This window comes from Cetorhinus maximus, chromosome 21 (genome assembly GCF_964194155.1).
Source record: "Cetorhinus maximus chromosome 21, sCetMax3.hap1.1, whole genome shotgun sequence".
Classification (NCBI taxonomy): domain Eukaryota; kingdom Metazoa; phylum Chordata; class Chondrichthyes; order Lamniformes; family Cetorhinidae; genus Cetorhinus; species Cetorhinus maximus.
In genome coordinates, this window is record NC_135899.1 from 8,118,268 (window position 1) to 8,134,532 (window position 16,265).

Here is a 16,265-nt window from a genome sequence, read left to right on the forward strand (position 1 = left end):
TGTGCGAGTCTAGAACTATGGGACACTATTTAAAAATAAGGGGTCTCCCATTTAAGACAGAGACAAGGACAATTTTTTTCTCTCAGAGGATTGTTATTCTTTGGAATTCCCTTCCCCGGAGAACAGTGAAAGCTGGGCCATTGAATATGTCCAAGGCTCAGTTAGATTTTTGTTCTACTCCAGTTCTAAATCCAGTTATATTTTAGTTTAGTTTAATTTTCTTTAAAAAGAGTGCGGAGAGTGGGGAGACTTCAATTTAAAAAGAGTGGGGGCAGCAGGGAGACTTCATTTTAAAAAGAGCACGGAGTGAGGAGAGACTTTATTTTAAAAAGAGCACAGAGTGTGGGGAGACTTCATTTTAAAAAGAGCACAGAGTGTGGGGAGACTTCATTTTAAAAAGAGCACGGAGTGAGGGGAGACTTCATTTTTAAAAAGAGCGCAAAGAGCAGGGAGGCCTCATTTTAAAAAGAGCGCGGAGAGTGGGGAGACTTAATTTTAAAAAGAGTGTCGAGTACAGGGAGGCTTCATTTTAAAAAAAGCGCGGAGATTTCATTTAAAAAGAGTGGGGAGACTTTATTTAAAAAAGAGCATGAAGAACAGCTGATTGGCGAGTAGGAATGGTGAGTATTTCTAGTTTTTAAAGTAAAATTAATGTCTTCAGTTTTTGTTTAGGTCTTTAGTCTTTATTTTCTCTTCCTTAAAAAAACTTGTTATGTATAAGATTGATACTGGTGTAAAAAAAATTAATTACAATAAAGTGTAAAGAGCGTGGGATTCTTCAGGTGTAAAGAACAGAGATACTACAGTAATTAGTTGTTTGCAGCTCAAGGAACTTCAGATCCAAGTTGAGGAGCTGGAGTCCAAGCTGCAGACATTGCACTGCATCAGGAGGGGGAATGTTACCTGGACACTTTGATCAGGTGGCAGTCACACCACTCAGATTAGGTCATTCAAATTTTATCTGTGATCAGGAACGGGAGTGTGTGACTACAGGTGAGGCAGGTATAGGGACCCAGGAGCAACGTTCGCGGAGCCTCAGACCCTGCAACTGTCCAACAGTTCTGAGGTTCTTGCAAGCTGTGTGGACAACAGCAGGGACTGCAGACAGGATGTGAGCAAGCTGGCCACTGCACCATGGTTCAGGGAGCCATACGAGTGGGAGGAGGAAATAGGAATGTAGTAGCGGTAGGGGACAGTATAATTAGGGGGATAGATACTGTTTTCTGCAACCATGAGCATGCATCCCAGAGGCTGTGCTGCCTGCCAGGGTTAAGGAGATCTCCTCAGAGCTGGGGAGGAACTTGAAGTAGGTGGGGAGGGATCCAGTTGTCGTCATCCATTTTGGTACCAATGACATTGATAGAACTAGAAAGGAGGTTCTGCTGAAAGAATTTGAACAGTTTGGAGCTAAATTAAAAAGTAAAACCTCCAAAGTAATAATCTCAGGATTACTATCTGAGTCAGGGCAAACTGGCATAGGGTAAATAAAGTCAAGGAGTTAAATGCGTGGAAGCAATGGATTTCAATTCATGGGGCACTGGCAACAGCACTGGGGTAGAAGAGATCTGTTCCAGTGGGATACACTTCACTTGAACCATGCTGGGGCCAGGGTCCTGGAAAATCGAATAACGAGCGCTGTAGAGAGCACTTTAAACTAAATAGAGGAGGGGAGGGAAAGCAAAAGGATATGGCAGCATTGCAGGGCAGCTATTTAGGTAATGATACCCAGAGTGTGACAGGAAGGGACAGAGTGTACAAATATAAAAAACAGCAGCAATTAGGGTCAAAAGGGGAAAAATGGTACAAAGACAAAATTAATTGCTCTTTACTTAAATGCACATAGTATTCGGAACAAAATAAATGAAATAACGGCACAAATAGAGGTTAATGGGTATGATCTTATAGCCATTACAGAGACATAGCTACAAGGAGATCAAAGCTGGGAACTAAATATTCAGGGGTATGTGACTTTTTGAAAGGGCAGGCAGGAAGGAAAGTGTGGTGGGGTAGCTTTGTTAGTACGAGATGGAATAAGTACGATAGCAAGAAATGATCTTGGATTGAATATGTAGAATCCATATGGATGGAGGTAAGAAATGACAAGGGGAAGAAGACACTTGCGGGAGTAGTCTATAGGCCCCATAACAACAGCTACATTGTAGGATGGAGAATAAATCAGAAGATAATGAGGGCATGTTAAAAAGGCAGTACATTAATCATGGACGACTTTAATCTTCATGTAGACTGGGCAAATCAAATAAGCAGAGATAGCCACAACAAGAATTCATAAGATGTATTCGAGATAGTGTCCTAAAACAATATGTTGTGGATCCAACCAGGAGTCAGGCTATTTTGGATCTGGTAATGTGTAATGAGGCAGGTTTAATAAACGATCTTAGAGTAAAAGATCCTCTAGGAAACAGTAGGAATTAGCATTCAATTTGAGAATGAGAAACTTGGGTCGGAAACAACTGTGCTAAACTTAAGTAAGGGTAATTACAGATGATTTAGGGCAGGGTTGGAGGAAGTGGACTGGGAAAGAAGTTTAGCAGAAAAGACGGTTGATGAACAATGGCACACATTTAAGAAAATAGTTCATGATTCACAACAAAGATATATTCTAGTGAGGAAGAAGGATTCTAGGAAGGGGATGAACCAACCATGGTTAACCAAGGAAGTTAAGGATAGTATCAAATTGTGGCAAGAATTAGTGGTAAACCAGAGGATTGGGAAAGTTTTTAAAAAACAACAAAGGATGTCCAAAAAAGTTATAAAGAGGGAGAAAATAAACCTTAAAGGTAAACTAGCAAGTAATATAAAAACAGACAGTAAGGGCTTCTTAAATATATAAAGGAAGAGAGAGGCCAAAGAGAACAAAGGCCCCTTACAGAATGAGGTTGGGGAAATAATAATGGGGAACCAGGGAATGACAGAGGAGTTGAATAAATACGTTGCATCAGTCTTCATGGTAGAAGACACTAATAGCATACCAAAAATACTAAATAACCAAGGAACAAAAGGGAGGGAGAGGAAATAAATACAATAATTATCACTAGGGAAAAAGTACTAGGGAAACTAATGGGGCTAAAGGCCGGTAAGTCCCCTGGACCTGATAGGTTGCATCCTAGGGTATTAAAGAAAGTAGCTACAGAGAAAGTGGATGCACTGGTAGTAATCTTCCAAGAATCCTTAGATTCTGGAAAAGTCCCAGAGGATTGGAAAACTGCCAAGATAACACCCTTATTCAAAAAGTAAGAAAGAGAAAAAACAGGTCAGTTAGCTTAACATCCGTCATTGGGAAAATGGTAGAGTCTATTATAAAGGATGTAATAGCAGAGCATTTAGAAATGCATAATATAATCAGGCAGATTCAGCATGGCTTCATGAAGGGGAAATCATGCATGGAAAATTTATTAGAATTCTTTGAGGAGGTAACAAGCAGGATAGACAAAGGGGAACCAGTAGATGTAATATATTTGGATTTCCAAAAGGCATTCGATAAGGTACCGCACACAAGGCTAGTTAAAAAGACAACAGCCATTGGTGTTGGGGGGAGTATTTTAGCATGGATAGAGGATTGGCTAATCAATAGAAGACAGAGAGTTGGGATAAGGGGAGCATTTTCAGGATGGCAACCTAGTGGAGTGCCACAGGAATCAGTGCTGGGCCACAATTATTTTCAATATATATTAATGACTTGGTTGAGGGAAGTGAATCGCCAAGTTTGCGGATGACACAAAAATAGGTGGGAAGGCAAGTGGTGAGGATGACACGAAGCGTCTACAGAGGGATATAGACAGGTTAAGTGAGTGGGCAAAAACTTGGCAGATGGAATATAATGTGGGAAAGTGTGAGGTTATGCACTTTGGCAGGAAGAATAGAGGAGCAGAATATTACTTAAATGGAGAAAGACTGCAGAAAGCTGCACACAGAGGGATTTGGGAGTCCTTGTGCATGAATCCCAAAAAGCTAGCATACAAGTTCAGCAGGTAATAAGGAAGGCAAATGCAATGTTGGCCTTTATTTCAAAGGGAATGGAGTATAAAAATAGGGAAGTCTTGCTAAAACTATACAAGGCATTAGTTAGACCACACCTAGAATACTGTGAACTCTTTTGATCCCTTTATCGAAGGAAAAATACACTGGCATTAGAGGCTGTCCAGAGAAGGTTCACGAGGTTGATCCTGGGTATGGAGGGATTTTCTTATGAGAAGTTGAGCAGGTTGGGCCTGTACTCATTGGAGTTTAGAAGAATAAGAGGTGTCCTTATTAAAACATAAAAGATTCTTAGAGCATTTGACAGGGTAGATGCTGAGAGGTTGTTTCCCCTTGTGGGAATCTAGGACCAGAGGGCAGAATCTCAGAGTAAGGGGTCACCCATTTAAGACAGAGATGAGGAGGAATTTCTTCTCGCAGAGGGTAGTCAGTCTGTGGAGTTCTTTACTGCAGAGGGCTGTAGAGGCTCGGTCGTTAAGTATATTCAAGGCTGAGGCAGACAGATTTTTAATTAGTAAGGGAATCAAGCGTTATAGGGAAAAGGCAGGAAAGTGGAGCTGAGGATTATCAGATCAGCCATGATCTCATTGAGTGGCGAAGCAGACTCGATGGGCCAAATGGCCTACTTCTGCTCCTACATATTATAGTCTTATCACACTCAAAGCTTCTCTGATGTTGCTCTACCTTTGGGGAAGTGGCATAATGTTACTCACCTAGTAATACAGAGAACTGGACTAATGCCCCGGAGACATGTGGGCAGAGTTTTACAGCCCCGTCGCGGCAGGGGTGAGGCTGTAAAATGCGGTGAGCCATTCAAAACTTCACTGACTTTGGTGGGATCGCAAAATCCTACTGGCGGAAGGGGCCATAAAATTCCACCCATGAATTCAAATGCCACGTGACAGCTGGGGGAAACTTAATTTCAGTTAATCTGAAATAAAAGGATAGTCTCATTGATAATGACACCAAAGCTACAGATTATCCTGCAGGAGAGGAAACCTGCCAGAACCAAAGCAAAGTGGTTGACTCTTAACTGCTCTCTGAAATTGCCTAACAAGCCACTCAATTCTATCAAACTGCCACAAAAAAACCACAATGGGTGTACAGACACCAATTAGACTACAGTGATCCAAGAATACATCTCGCCAATTCCATTTCAAGGGCAATTAAGGATGAACAATAAATAGTAGCCTGGCCAGCAATCCTCATTTCCCAAAAATGAATAAAAACAAATTATGTCTTCTTTCTCCCCTTATAAGCCTGAGTCAGGTAAAGTAATGCTTCTTTCTTCATTGGATTAGCAGTACATTGATTAAGAGATTCTATTCAAACAAACCAAAACAAACCTTCACTGTCATCACATTTTTCAATTGCAGTCTAATTTTTGAGTGATTAAAATCTCCTACAATTATAATTCAATTGCAATTTGTTGACAGATTTTGTCCTTAATTTCCATACACAAATTTCAGATTTGTAAACCTTTTTAACACAATAATGTTGAACTATTATTTGTGCTCCTACCTTGAATCATTTTATCTTCTTTTCGGTGGACTATAACATCAGCAGCAATAGCCATAATCACAAGGCCTGCAACCACCCAGAAAGTTATCAGCCAGGCATTGACTTTAGGGAAGAATTCATCTAAGGTTAAAAAAAACCAGGGTCAGTATCAGTATATTTTGCCATGGGATGCAAATGTTCCTTCCAAGGCCAGCATTTGTTGACCATCCCTAACTGCTCTAGAGAAGGTGGTGATGAGCAGTTGCGTCTTGTACCTAGTACAGGTACACGCACAATGCTGTTAGGAAGGGAGTCCCAGGAATTTGATCTCGTGATAGTGAAGGAATGGCGATATAGTTTCAAGTCAAGGTGGTGTGTGGCTTGAAGAGGAATTTGCAGATGGTGGTTTTCCAGTGTGTCTGCTGCCCCTGTCCTTCTAATTGCTCGAGTTCATGTGTCTGTAAGGTGCTATTGAAGGAGTCTTGGCGAGTTGCTGCATTACATCTTGTAGATGGTACAGACTGTGTTCTGGCGGTGGAGGAAGTGAATGTTTAAGGTAGTAGATGGAGTGTGGATCAAGCGAGCTGCTTTGTCTTGGATGGTGCTGAGCCTCTTGAGTGTTGCTGGAGCTGCACTCAACCAGGCAAGTGGAGAGTATTCCATCACACTCCTGGCTTGTACCTTGTAGACGGTGGACAGGCTTTGGGGAGTCAGGAGGTGAGTTACTCACCACATAATTACCAGTCTCTGACCTGATCTTGTAGCTACAGTATTTATATGACTGAGCCATTTAAGTTTCCGGTCAATGGTAACCCCAAGGTTTAGCTGGTGAGTGAGAGACGGTGGTAATGTCACTGAATTCTAAATCCAAAGACCCAGGCTAATGCTCTCGGGACATGAGTTCAATCCGACCATAGCAGCTGGTGGAATTTAAATATAATTAATAAAATCTGGAATTGAAAATTAGTCTCAGTAATGGCAATCATGAAACTATCATCGATTGTCATAAAAGTCCACTTGGTTCACGACTGTCCTTTAGTGAAGGAAATCTGCCATCCTTACCTGGTCTGGCCCACATGTGCCTCCAGAACCAAAGTAATGTGGTTTACTCGTAACTGTCCTCCGAAATTGCCCATCAAGCCATTTAGTGCATGGGAAATTAGGGACGGGCAACAAATGCTGGCCTTGTCAGTGACGCATTACTCAGCAATGGTAATGTTGTTGAAAGGAAAGATGATTAGATTCTTTCTTGTTGGAAATGGTCATTTCCTTGTATTTGTGCAATGGGGAGATTATTTGCCACTTATCAGCCAAAGCCTGAATGCTCCGGTCTTGCTGCATATGGACATAGACTTCTTCAGTATCTGAAGAGTCACGGCTGATACTGAACACTGTGCAATCATGAGCAAACATCCCCACTTAGTACATTATGAGGAGGCAAAGTCATTGATGAAGCAGCTGAAGATGCTTGGGCCGGCGATACTACCCTACGGAACTCCTGCAGTGTCACCCTGGGGCTGTGTTGTGACATGGCAGATGGTGTGTGCCAGGTGGACCAAATCCACGAGGGAAACTTGGTCACGCTAGCACAATGGTTTTGCAATATGTATTTATTACAAGAGGTGTGCACTGAATTCAGAAGCAATAAGTTCTCTAAGACCTTTAGAGATTTAAAAAATTAAATTTAACTTATTATCAAAATAAAAGATTTCAAGCACATACATAAGACAATTACTATGATAATAACTTCTAAAATTCCAGATCCTGAGTCCCAGTTACACTCCCTTTAAGGCAACTGACGAAAATAGATTTTAGATTGAAAATAGATGCAGCAAGTTAACACAATACCCTGGACATTGGAATTCCAAATATCTTTTCTCCAGCTTCAGTTTCGTTAGACAGCAGATTTAGGCACAAATGCTGGAGGCTCCATTAAGGCTTTTCATAAGCTCCTGTTAAATCTTCCATGGCTGTCTCCTTTCATTCCCTTCATTTTCCTTTTATATATGTTTCTCTCTTTTTAATATGTAAATTCTATTGTTTCTTATGTCTTTGAAACTGTATTCCCCCTCATAATATAACAATTTCATGTTGTCACTATATATTGTCAGTAACCTTTGGAAAAAATAAACACATTCCTTAGTCTTGCTTATCTGGCTAGTTGTAAACAGACTGAGATCCCTTTGAAATCCAAATAATCCCTTCATTTATCGAAAAATGTAAATTCCTTTCACACCTTACATGCTAAGCCAGCATCCGTGTTTGTTCATTAGCATGTGAAGCACCGAGCTCCTTTTGATTATTTAAACTTGCAGTCGACTTGACTCCAAATGTAACTAAATCACACACACAGACCCAACTATACTTACCCCCATAACCCTACTTCACAATAAACCAGAAAAATATGATGAAAATTATTATACTTTCATGATAGGCTGAGATGATTGGTCAGCAATAAACAGAGGTTGTGGGATCATTTATCTATGTTCTATTGCGTGCTGCTTTGCTGTTTAACATGCTCGTAGTTCTGTGTTGTAGTTTCACCAGATTGACACCACATTTTTAGATATGTCTGCTGCTGCTCCTGGCATTAGAACCTATCTAATTCACTCCCATTATAAAGTATGCTCACCATTCACAATTTCGCCATTTGCGAGATTTCACGCGAACGTAACCCACATGAACAATGGGATTTTACTGTACATTTCTGCTGCTGCTGATGGCCCACAGTGGTCATGGATGCCAATTTTTAGGCTGGTAGATCTGTTCTGAATCTATCCCATATAGCATGTGGTAATGCCACACAACACAATGGAGGGAATTCTTAGTGTGAAGATGAATCTTCAGCTTCACAAGGATTGTGCAATGGTGACTTTTACTAATACAGTCATGGACAGGTACACCTTTGATAGGTAAATTGGCGAAGGTGAGAACAAGTGTTTTTCTCTCATCTTGGTTCCCTCACCATATGTCATTCAGGGCTCAGCCGGCTCGACATTTAATGTTGCTATTGAGCCACACGCAATGATGGACACAGAAGACCCCACCCAGAGTAAATTCTGTTCCCTTTCTACCCTCCATGCACCTTCCAAGTGGTGTTCAACATAGTGTCAAGGGCAGAGTTTATTGGTTTTATTCTTGCTCATGATCAAAGTGTTGTAATGTGTAAGATGCGTGTGTTTTCTTATCCTCAGGTTTTCTAATACAGTTCCCATTTTTAAAAATTCATTTACAGGATGTGGGCATCTCTGGCTTGGCCAGCATTTATTGTCCATCCCTAATTACCCTCGAGAAAGTGGTGGTGAGCTACCTTCTTGAACCACTGCAGTCCCCCTGGTGTATGTACACCCACAGTGCTGTTAGAGAGGGAGATCCAGGATTTTGATCCAGCGACAATGAAGGAACGGCGGTATATTTCCAAGTCAGGATGGTGAGTGGCTTGGACGGGAGCTTCCAGGTGATGGCGTTCCCATCTATCTGCTGCCCTTGTCCTTCCAGATGGTAATGGTCATGGGTTTGGAAGGTGCTGCCTAAGGAGGTTGGTGAGTTTCTGCAATGCATCTTGTAGATGGGACACACTGCTGCTACTGTTCATCAGTGGTGGAGGGAGTGAATATTTGCAGAAGGGGTGCCAAACACTCAAGCTTCTTGAGTGTTGTTAGAGCTGCACTCATCCAGGAAAGTGGAGAGTATTCCATCACACTCCTGACTTGTGCCTTGTAAGATAGTGAACAGGCTTTGGGGAGTCAGGAGGGGAGTTAGATATTTGAACCTAAGACACTACCCTTGCGTCGTGCAACTAAGATGATTGACCTCCAACAACCACAACCATCTTCCTTTGTGCTAGGTATGACTCCAACCAACGAAGAGTTTTCCCCCTGATTCCTATTAACTCCAGTTTTGCCAGGGCTCCTGGATGCCACACGCAGTCAAATGCTGCCTTGATGTCAAGGGCAGTCAATCTCACCTTATCTTAAATGGTTCCAGCAGCAAGCTTTTGTGAATTTCAAAATAAAGATGATCATTTATTATTGCACACTTGCCCCAGAGGTTTAAAACAAGATCTCTCACACAAACTATCACACAGAAAGATTAGATACAGATGAAAAAAATGATTACAATTGGGATTCATTTCAGTCTCTTCCATAGCAGATTTGTAGTTTCTTAGATGAATTGATGCCTTAGCCGGTGGGGGGTGGGTGGGGGATGCTCTTGTAAAAGCTGAGGATTCTCAGTAAGCTGAAAGGCTCTTTGTAATTTAATTACCAGGAGGTATTATCTCAGGTGATCATGAGGTTGGAACAGGCTGGGGAAGGAAAGAGTCCTCCCACTTTCAAGGTATTGTTGTTTATTTCCTTGGCTGCTAAGTTGGCTTGCAACTGGTTTGGTGGTTTTCAGCTGGTACTTTTGATGGTATCTGCTTCAGAACAGCTTCTACTGTTATATTTTAAAAGCAGGTAACAAATATGGCTGCATTACCCATGTGACCTGTTACAAGTCCAAAGTCCTTTTCCAAATAACATGGTGTGCTAGGCCAATAAACATCCCATGTTCTTGCTTTTCACACCCTGAAGGTTTCAGGCAGCCAGGGTCATTATGTTTGGGATGAGGAGCCATCACAATACAATGAAATGTCGATGAGATCCATTTCTTCTTCGTCTAACATCCATTGAGTTTTGATGTCTCTCTTGTTCATGGGGAAGCAGAAAGATGAATTGACTGATATTTTATAGTCTTTTCTCGTGACGGTGCACCCTTAGCAAAGGGATTTGTGAATTTCACAAGTGGCTGTGGTTCTCCATAATTTAATTAGGTATTTGCTTGAGTCTCAGGGCTGTCTGGAGCTGAATACCACCAATGTACATGATACGCTATAGCTACCTTAAGCAGCTTTTGGTGTTCACTTTTTAAAATATAGCTTTAAAATTTGTTATATCTTCATGTCTGCACTAGGCATGATAATAGAGTAGTACTCATTCATTAACAAAGGGAGCATAGTAGGTGGTAAACAGCAGAAGGTGTCCTTACCTATGCTTGACCTGAGAACATGAGAATTCATGAGTTCTAGAGTCAATGTTGAGGACTCCCAGAGCAATTCCCTTCCAACTGTGTACCACAGCAATGGTGATCCTCTTTCGAGTTATCAACAGTCACAGATTGCAACTCTGTCGAGTACAATCACAGTTCTTGGTTTCCAGGAGTGGGACATGAACCCACAACCCTCTGATTCAAAGGCGAGGATGCTATGAACTGAGCCACAGCTGACACCTCCCACAGCAATGGTGATGGAGGCGCCTGGGACATTGGCTGTAAAGTATAGAATTGATGAGTATGACCATGTCAGGCTGTTGCTCATCTAGTCTTTGGGATAGCTCTCCCAATTGTTATATGAGCCCCCAGGTATTCATAAGCAGGACTTTGCAGGATTGACTGAGCAAGGTGTGTCTTTGTCATTTTCAGAATTTAGTTCTATACTGGGTGATCTCTCCTATTTCATTCCATTCCAACTTTTCTGTAGTTGTTCAGTACAACTGAGTGGATTGCTAGGTCATTTCAGAATGCAGTTAAGAGTCAACCACATTTAATGGGTCTGGAGTCACAGGTGTAGGCCAGACTGTGAATTCTCTAATTGTTTTCAAAAAAACCACTCTGTAACAAGCACTTTGTTCTCACACTTCTACCACCTGGAAAGAAAAGGGCAGCAGATGCATGGGAACACCACAAGCTGCAAGTTCCCATCCAAGCCATGCACCATCCTGATTTCGAACTAAATTGCCATTCCTTCACTGTCACTGGGTCAAGATCCTGGAACTCCTTCGCTAACAGCACTGTGGGTTAATCGACCCTACAGGGACTGCAGCAGTTCAAGAAGGCATCACACCACCACCTTCTCAAGGGCAATAGTGCTGGGCTAGCCAGCAACGCATGAACACATCCCATGAATGGATATTAAAAAATGCACACAAATTTCAGGAATCATGAGCTACAGAAGGTGGGATAACAGACATTCAGCCAATAACTGAAGAGGGGGGTGAGGGGAGTGGGGTGAGGGGTGGGGGAGGAGACAATTAGGATACTGGGATCATACTCAGCTGTGACAACAGGGGAAAGAATCATGAGGGGTCCTTGTCCCACATTTGCTTTGTTCAAAATAAGTAGTAGTGTTCAGGTATTTGTCTGAAGATCTCAGCCCTCTTATGAAAAGGCTGATAGTAGCAGATTTGCTGCAAAAGTCACTACAAAGTCTCTCTGAAAATATGCAGCAAATGGTTGGCCTGGGAGCAGAATCCAAGACCCTGCTTGCAGCAACATCAGAGAGGACTTCTCAACAACCCAGAATGGCCTTTAGTGAGTGGCAGCTATCAGAATCTGAATATGTCCCAGGGAACACAGAGGCTTAGACATCACTTTCAATCTGCAGGAGTTGACTGGCCTGATATAAATGATAAAATGAAAAAAATTATAGAATGATAAAAATTGAGATGGCAGTAAGCTGGATGTCTAAGATCTCCAATATACCACATTGTAAGATCGAGGTACTTTGCAAGTTTAGGATACTTTCTCAAAGGGATTAAGTAATATTAGTAATCCTATTAGGTCCATTTTCTTGCAGCTCAATGGCATCAACATCCTGATTCCATGCCTAGTGGGAAAGCAGGATGTGGCTCTGAGGATTACACACTCCTTCAGAGCAGCAGCACCAGAGTACTCTCTGCTCAGTCCTCTCAGATGTCTTCATTGGTAGAAGAAAATCAGCAGTTCAAAGCTTAATGGGTATCTTGGAGGCAGTGTAGTTCCCATGTGCCTGTTACTCTCAGTGGCGGAGGCTGCATGTTTAGCAGCTAATGCAGCAATGCTATTGCAATGGAAGGAGGAGACGTTGAATGTGATGAATGGGGTGCCAATCAAACAGGCTGCCTTGTCTTGGATGTTACTGACTTCTTAAGTGCTGTGGCTGCTGCATCTATACAGGCATGGAGACACGCTCCTGCCTTGTGTCGTGTAGGTGATAGACTGTGGGGGATCAGAAGATTCGGCATTTTCTGCAGAATGCCCAGCCTCTGGGCTGCTCTATTAGCCACAGTATTTATGTGGCTAATCCTATTGAGTTTCTGACCAATAGTGATCCCTGGAATGCTGATAGTGGCGGATTTGGCAAAGGCAATGTCATTCGATACCAAGTGAAGGCGCTTTTCTCTTGCTGGAGGTGGTCATTGCCTGGAAGCAGCAAGTGACATTCGCACCACAAATCAGTCCAACCTGGATGTTTCACGCTTATGCTTAGTGCAGGTATGGACTGTTACATTATCTGAGGAATTGCAAATTGCAACGGAACACCACATAATCACCAGAAAACAGCCCCACCTTTGACATTATAATGCCAGTAAGGTCATTGATGAAGCAGATGAAGATAGTTAAACCGAACATGTTGCCCTGAGGAACTGCTGCAGCGATGATCTGAGACTAAGTTGACTGATCACCAACAACCACAATTTCTTCCTTTGTGTCAGCTACTCACAGAGTAAATACAGCACAGAAGGAGGTCATTTGGCTCATCATGTCTGCACTAGCTCTCTGAATGAGCATTTCACCTCGTGTTATTCTCCTGCCTTCTGATTGTAACCCTTCACATTGTTTCTTTTCAAATAATCATCTAATTCTCTCTTGAATACCTTGATTGAGCCTGCCTCCAGCACACTCTCAAGTACTGCATTCCAGGTCTTAATCACTCGCTGTGTAAGAAAGTGTTTTCTCATATCGCTTTTACTTTTTGCCAATTACCTTAAATCTGTGCCCTCTCATTCTCAATCCTTTCACAAATGGGAACAATTTCCCCAGTGTCTACTCTGTCCAGGCCTCTCATGATTTTGAATACTTCTATCAAATTTCCTCTCAGCCCTATTTTCTCTTTGGAAAAGAGTCCCAACTTCTCTAATCCATCTTCATAACTGAAGTTTCTCATCCCTGGAACCATTTTCGTAGGCCTCTTCTGCACTCTCTCCAATGCCTTCACACCCTTCCAAAATGTGGCACCCAGAACTGTATGCAGTACTCCAGCTGTCTACCTAGTGTCTTGTACAAGTTCAACATAATCTCCTTGCTCGTGTGTTCTATGCCCCATGAATAAAACCTAGGATATTGCATGCTTTATTAATTGCTCTCTTATCCTGTCCTACAACCTTTAATGACTTATGCACATATACACCCAGGTCCCTGTGTTCCTGCGCCCCTTTTAGAGGACTGTTGCTCCACGTTCTTCTGACCAAAATGTATCACCTCAAATTTCTCCACATTGAACTTCATCTGCCACCTATCCGTCCATTTCACCAATTTGTCTATGTACTTTTGAAGTTCCACATTGCCCTCCTCACAGTTTACAATGCTTCCAAGTTTGGAATCATCTCCAAATTTTGAAATTGTTCCCTGTACACCAGGGCCTAGATTATTCATGTATATCAGGAAAAGCAAGGGTCCCTACACCGGCCCTTGGGGAACTCCACTACAAACCATCTTCCAGACCAAGAAACATCCATTAACCATTACTCTCTGTTTCCTGTCACTCAGCCAATTCCGTATCCATGTTGCTACAATCCCTTTTAATTCATGAGCTATAACTTTCATCACAGGTCTATTGTGCGGCACTGCACCAAATGCCTTTTGGAAGTCAATGTACACATCAACAGCATTGCCCTCATCAACCCTCTCTGTTACCTCATTGAAAAACTCCCAACGAATTAGTTAAACACGATTTTCCCTTAAGAAATCCATGCTGGCTTTCCTTAATTAACTCACATTTGTCTATATGACTATTAATTCTATCCCAAATTATAGTTTCTAGAAGTTTCCCCACCACCGAAGATAAACTGGCTAGCCTGTAGTTGTTGGGCTTATCCTTACACCCTTCTTTGAACAAGGGTGTAACGTTTGCAATTCTTCAGTCCTCTGGCACCACCCCTTAGTCTAAAGAAGACTGAAAACTTATGGCCAGTGCCTCTGCAATTTCCACCCTCACTTCCCTCAGTATCCTTGGATGTGCCTCATCCAGTCCATGTGCCTTGTCAATTTTAAATACAGACAGCCTATCCAATACCCCCATATTATGAATTTTAAACCCTTCTAGTGACTGAATTTCCTCCTCTTTCACCAGGGCCTGGGTAGCATCCTCTTCCTTGGTAAAGACAGATGCAAAGTATTCATTAATACCTCACCCATGACCCCTGCCTCCATGTGTAAATACCCTTTTTGGTCCCTACTTCCTAGGCCTTATTCCTCCTTTTTCAAACCTTTCACTATTTATATGCCTACACAAGGCTTTGGGGTTCGCTTTTATGTTAGCTGCCAGTCTCTTTTCATCCTCCCTCTTTGCTACTCATATCTGCCTTTTCACCTCCCATATAAACCTTCTGGATTCAGCCTGATTCTCAATGTATTTTCTACTGGACAATCATAAGCACACTTTTTCTTCTTTATCTTCACTTCTGCCTCCTTTGTCATCCAGGGAGTTCTGGATTTGTTTGCTACTCCCTTTTGAGGGAATATACCTTGACTGTGCTGAATCTTCTCTCTTTGAAGCTAGCCCATTATTCATCTACTGTTTTTCTTGCCAACCTTTGGCTCCAATTTATTTGGTCCAGATCCATTCATACCCCATTGATGTTGGATTTCCCCCAGTTTATTATCCTTACTCTGAATTGTTCACTGTCTTTTTCCATAGTCATCTTAACCTTTATGATACAATGATCACAGTCCCCTAAAGGTTTGCCCACTGACACTTGGTCTACTTGGATCACCTCAATCGCAAAAACCAGGTCCAGTAGTGCCTTCTTTCTCATTGTACTGGACACATACTGCTATAGAAAATTCTCCTGAACACAATCTAGGAACTCTTGCCCCTCTCTGCCATTTACACCACCACTATTCCAGTCGATATTCAGATAACTAAAGTTCCCCCATTATAACTACTCTATAATTTTTGCACCCCTCTGTAATTTCCCTGCAGATTTGTCCCTCTACATCCTTCACACTATTTGAGGCTTACCGACTACACCGAGCAATGTAATTGCACCTTTTTGCTCCTTAGCTCTAGCCAAATAAATTCTGTCCTTGAGCCCTATGGAATGTCCTCTTTCTCCAGCACTGCAATATTCTCCTTAATCAATGCTGCCACCCCTCCTCCTTTTCTTCCTTTGCTAACTTTCCTGAACACCTTGTATCCAGAAATGCTCAACACCAAGTCCAGCCCTTCCTGTTAAAGCCACAACATCATAATTCCACATGGCAACCTGCATCTGTAACACACCAATCTTAGTTATCATGCTCCGTAATTCACATCCATGCACTGTAACCTTGATTTAGACTCTATTACTTTCTCCCTTACTCTGACTCCACCTATTAATTTACTATACTCTATTCTAGTACTATCTGCCTCTCCCAGCATTTTGGGCACCTTCGTATTCCTCTCTGATGCTTTCTCCCAGTTTCCATGCCGAGTTAGTTTAAACCATCCCCAACAGCACTAGCAAAACATTATACAGGATGTGCACCTTCGAGGTTAGAGCAGCTCTGCCATTCCTTTATTAATTATTTAACCTTTCTACTGCTAAAAAATCTTACCAATACTAATACACCTTACTATTACTGATAAATCCTACTAATTCTTAACACATGTATCAGTTGTAATAAAGCTTACTTCAAAATAAAAGATAATACTCATGAAGAGGGCATTCCCACCAATCCTGCAACTACCACATAGGCCAGTTGAAGAGGAG

General features: G+C 42.0%; 2 protein-coding genes across 4 annotated transcripts in view; both read right to left on the reverse strand.

Moving 5' to 3' along the window:
* The window catches only part of LOC144695628 (butyrophilin subfamily 3 member A3-like), a 267,537-nt gene that overhangs the window by 140,503 nt on the left and 110,769 nt on the right, over positions 1-16,265 (reverse strand). The window lies entirely within an intron of this gene.
* Positions 1-16,265, reverse strand: part of LOC144695630 (butyrophilin subfamily 1 member A1-like) — a 99,812-nt gene that overhangs the window by 46,541 nt on the left and 37,006 nt on the right. For all 3 annotated transcript variants that reach the window (XM_078566535.1, XM_078566533.1, XM_078566534.1), the window contains one exon: positions 5,518-5,637. In XM_078566535.1, coding sequence (XP_078422661.1) covers positions 5,518-5,637 — 120 coding nt within the window. The remainder of the gene's footprint in view (positions 1-5,517; positions 5,638-16,265) is intronic.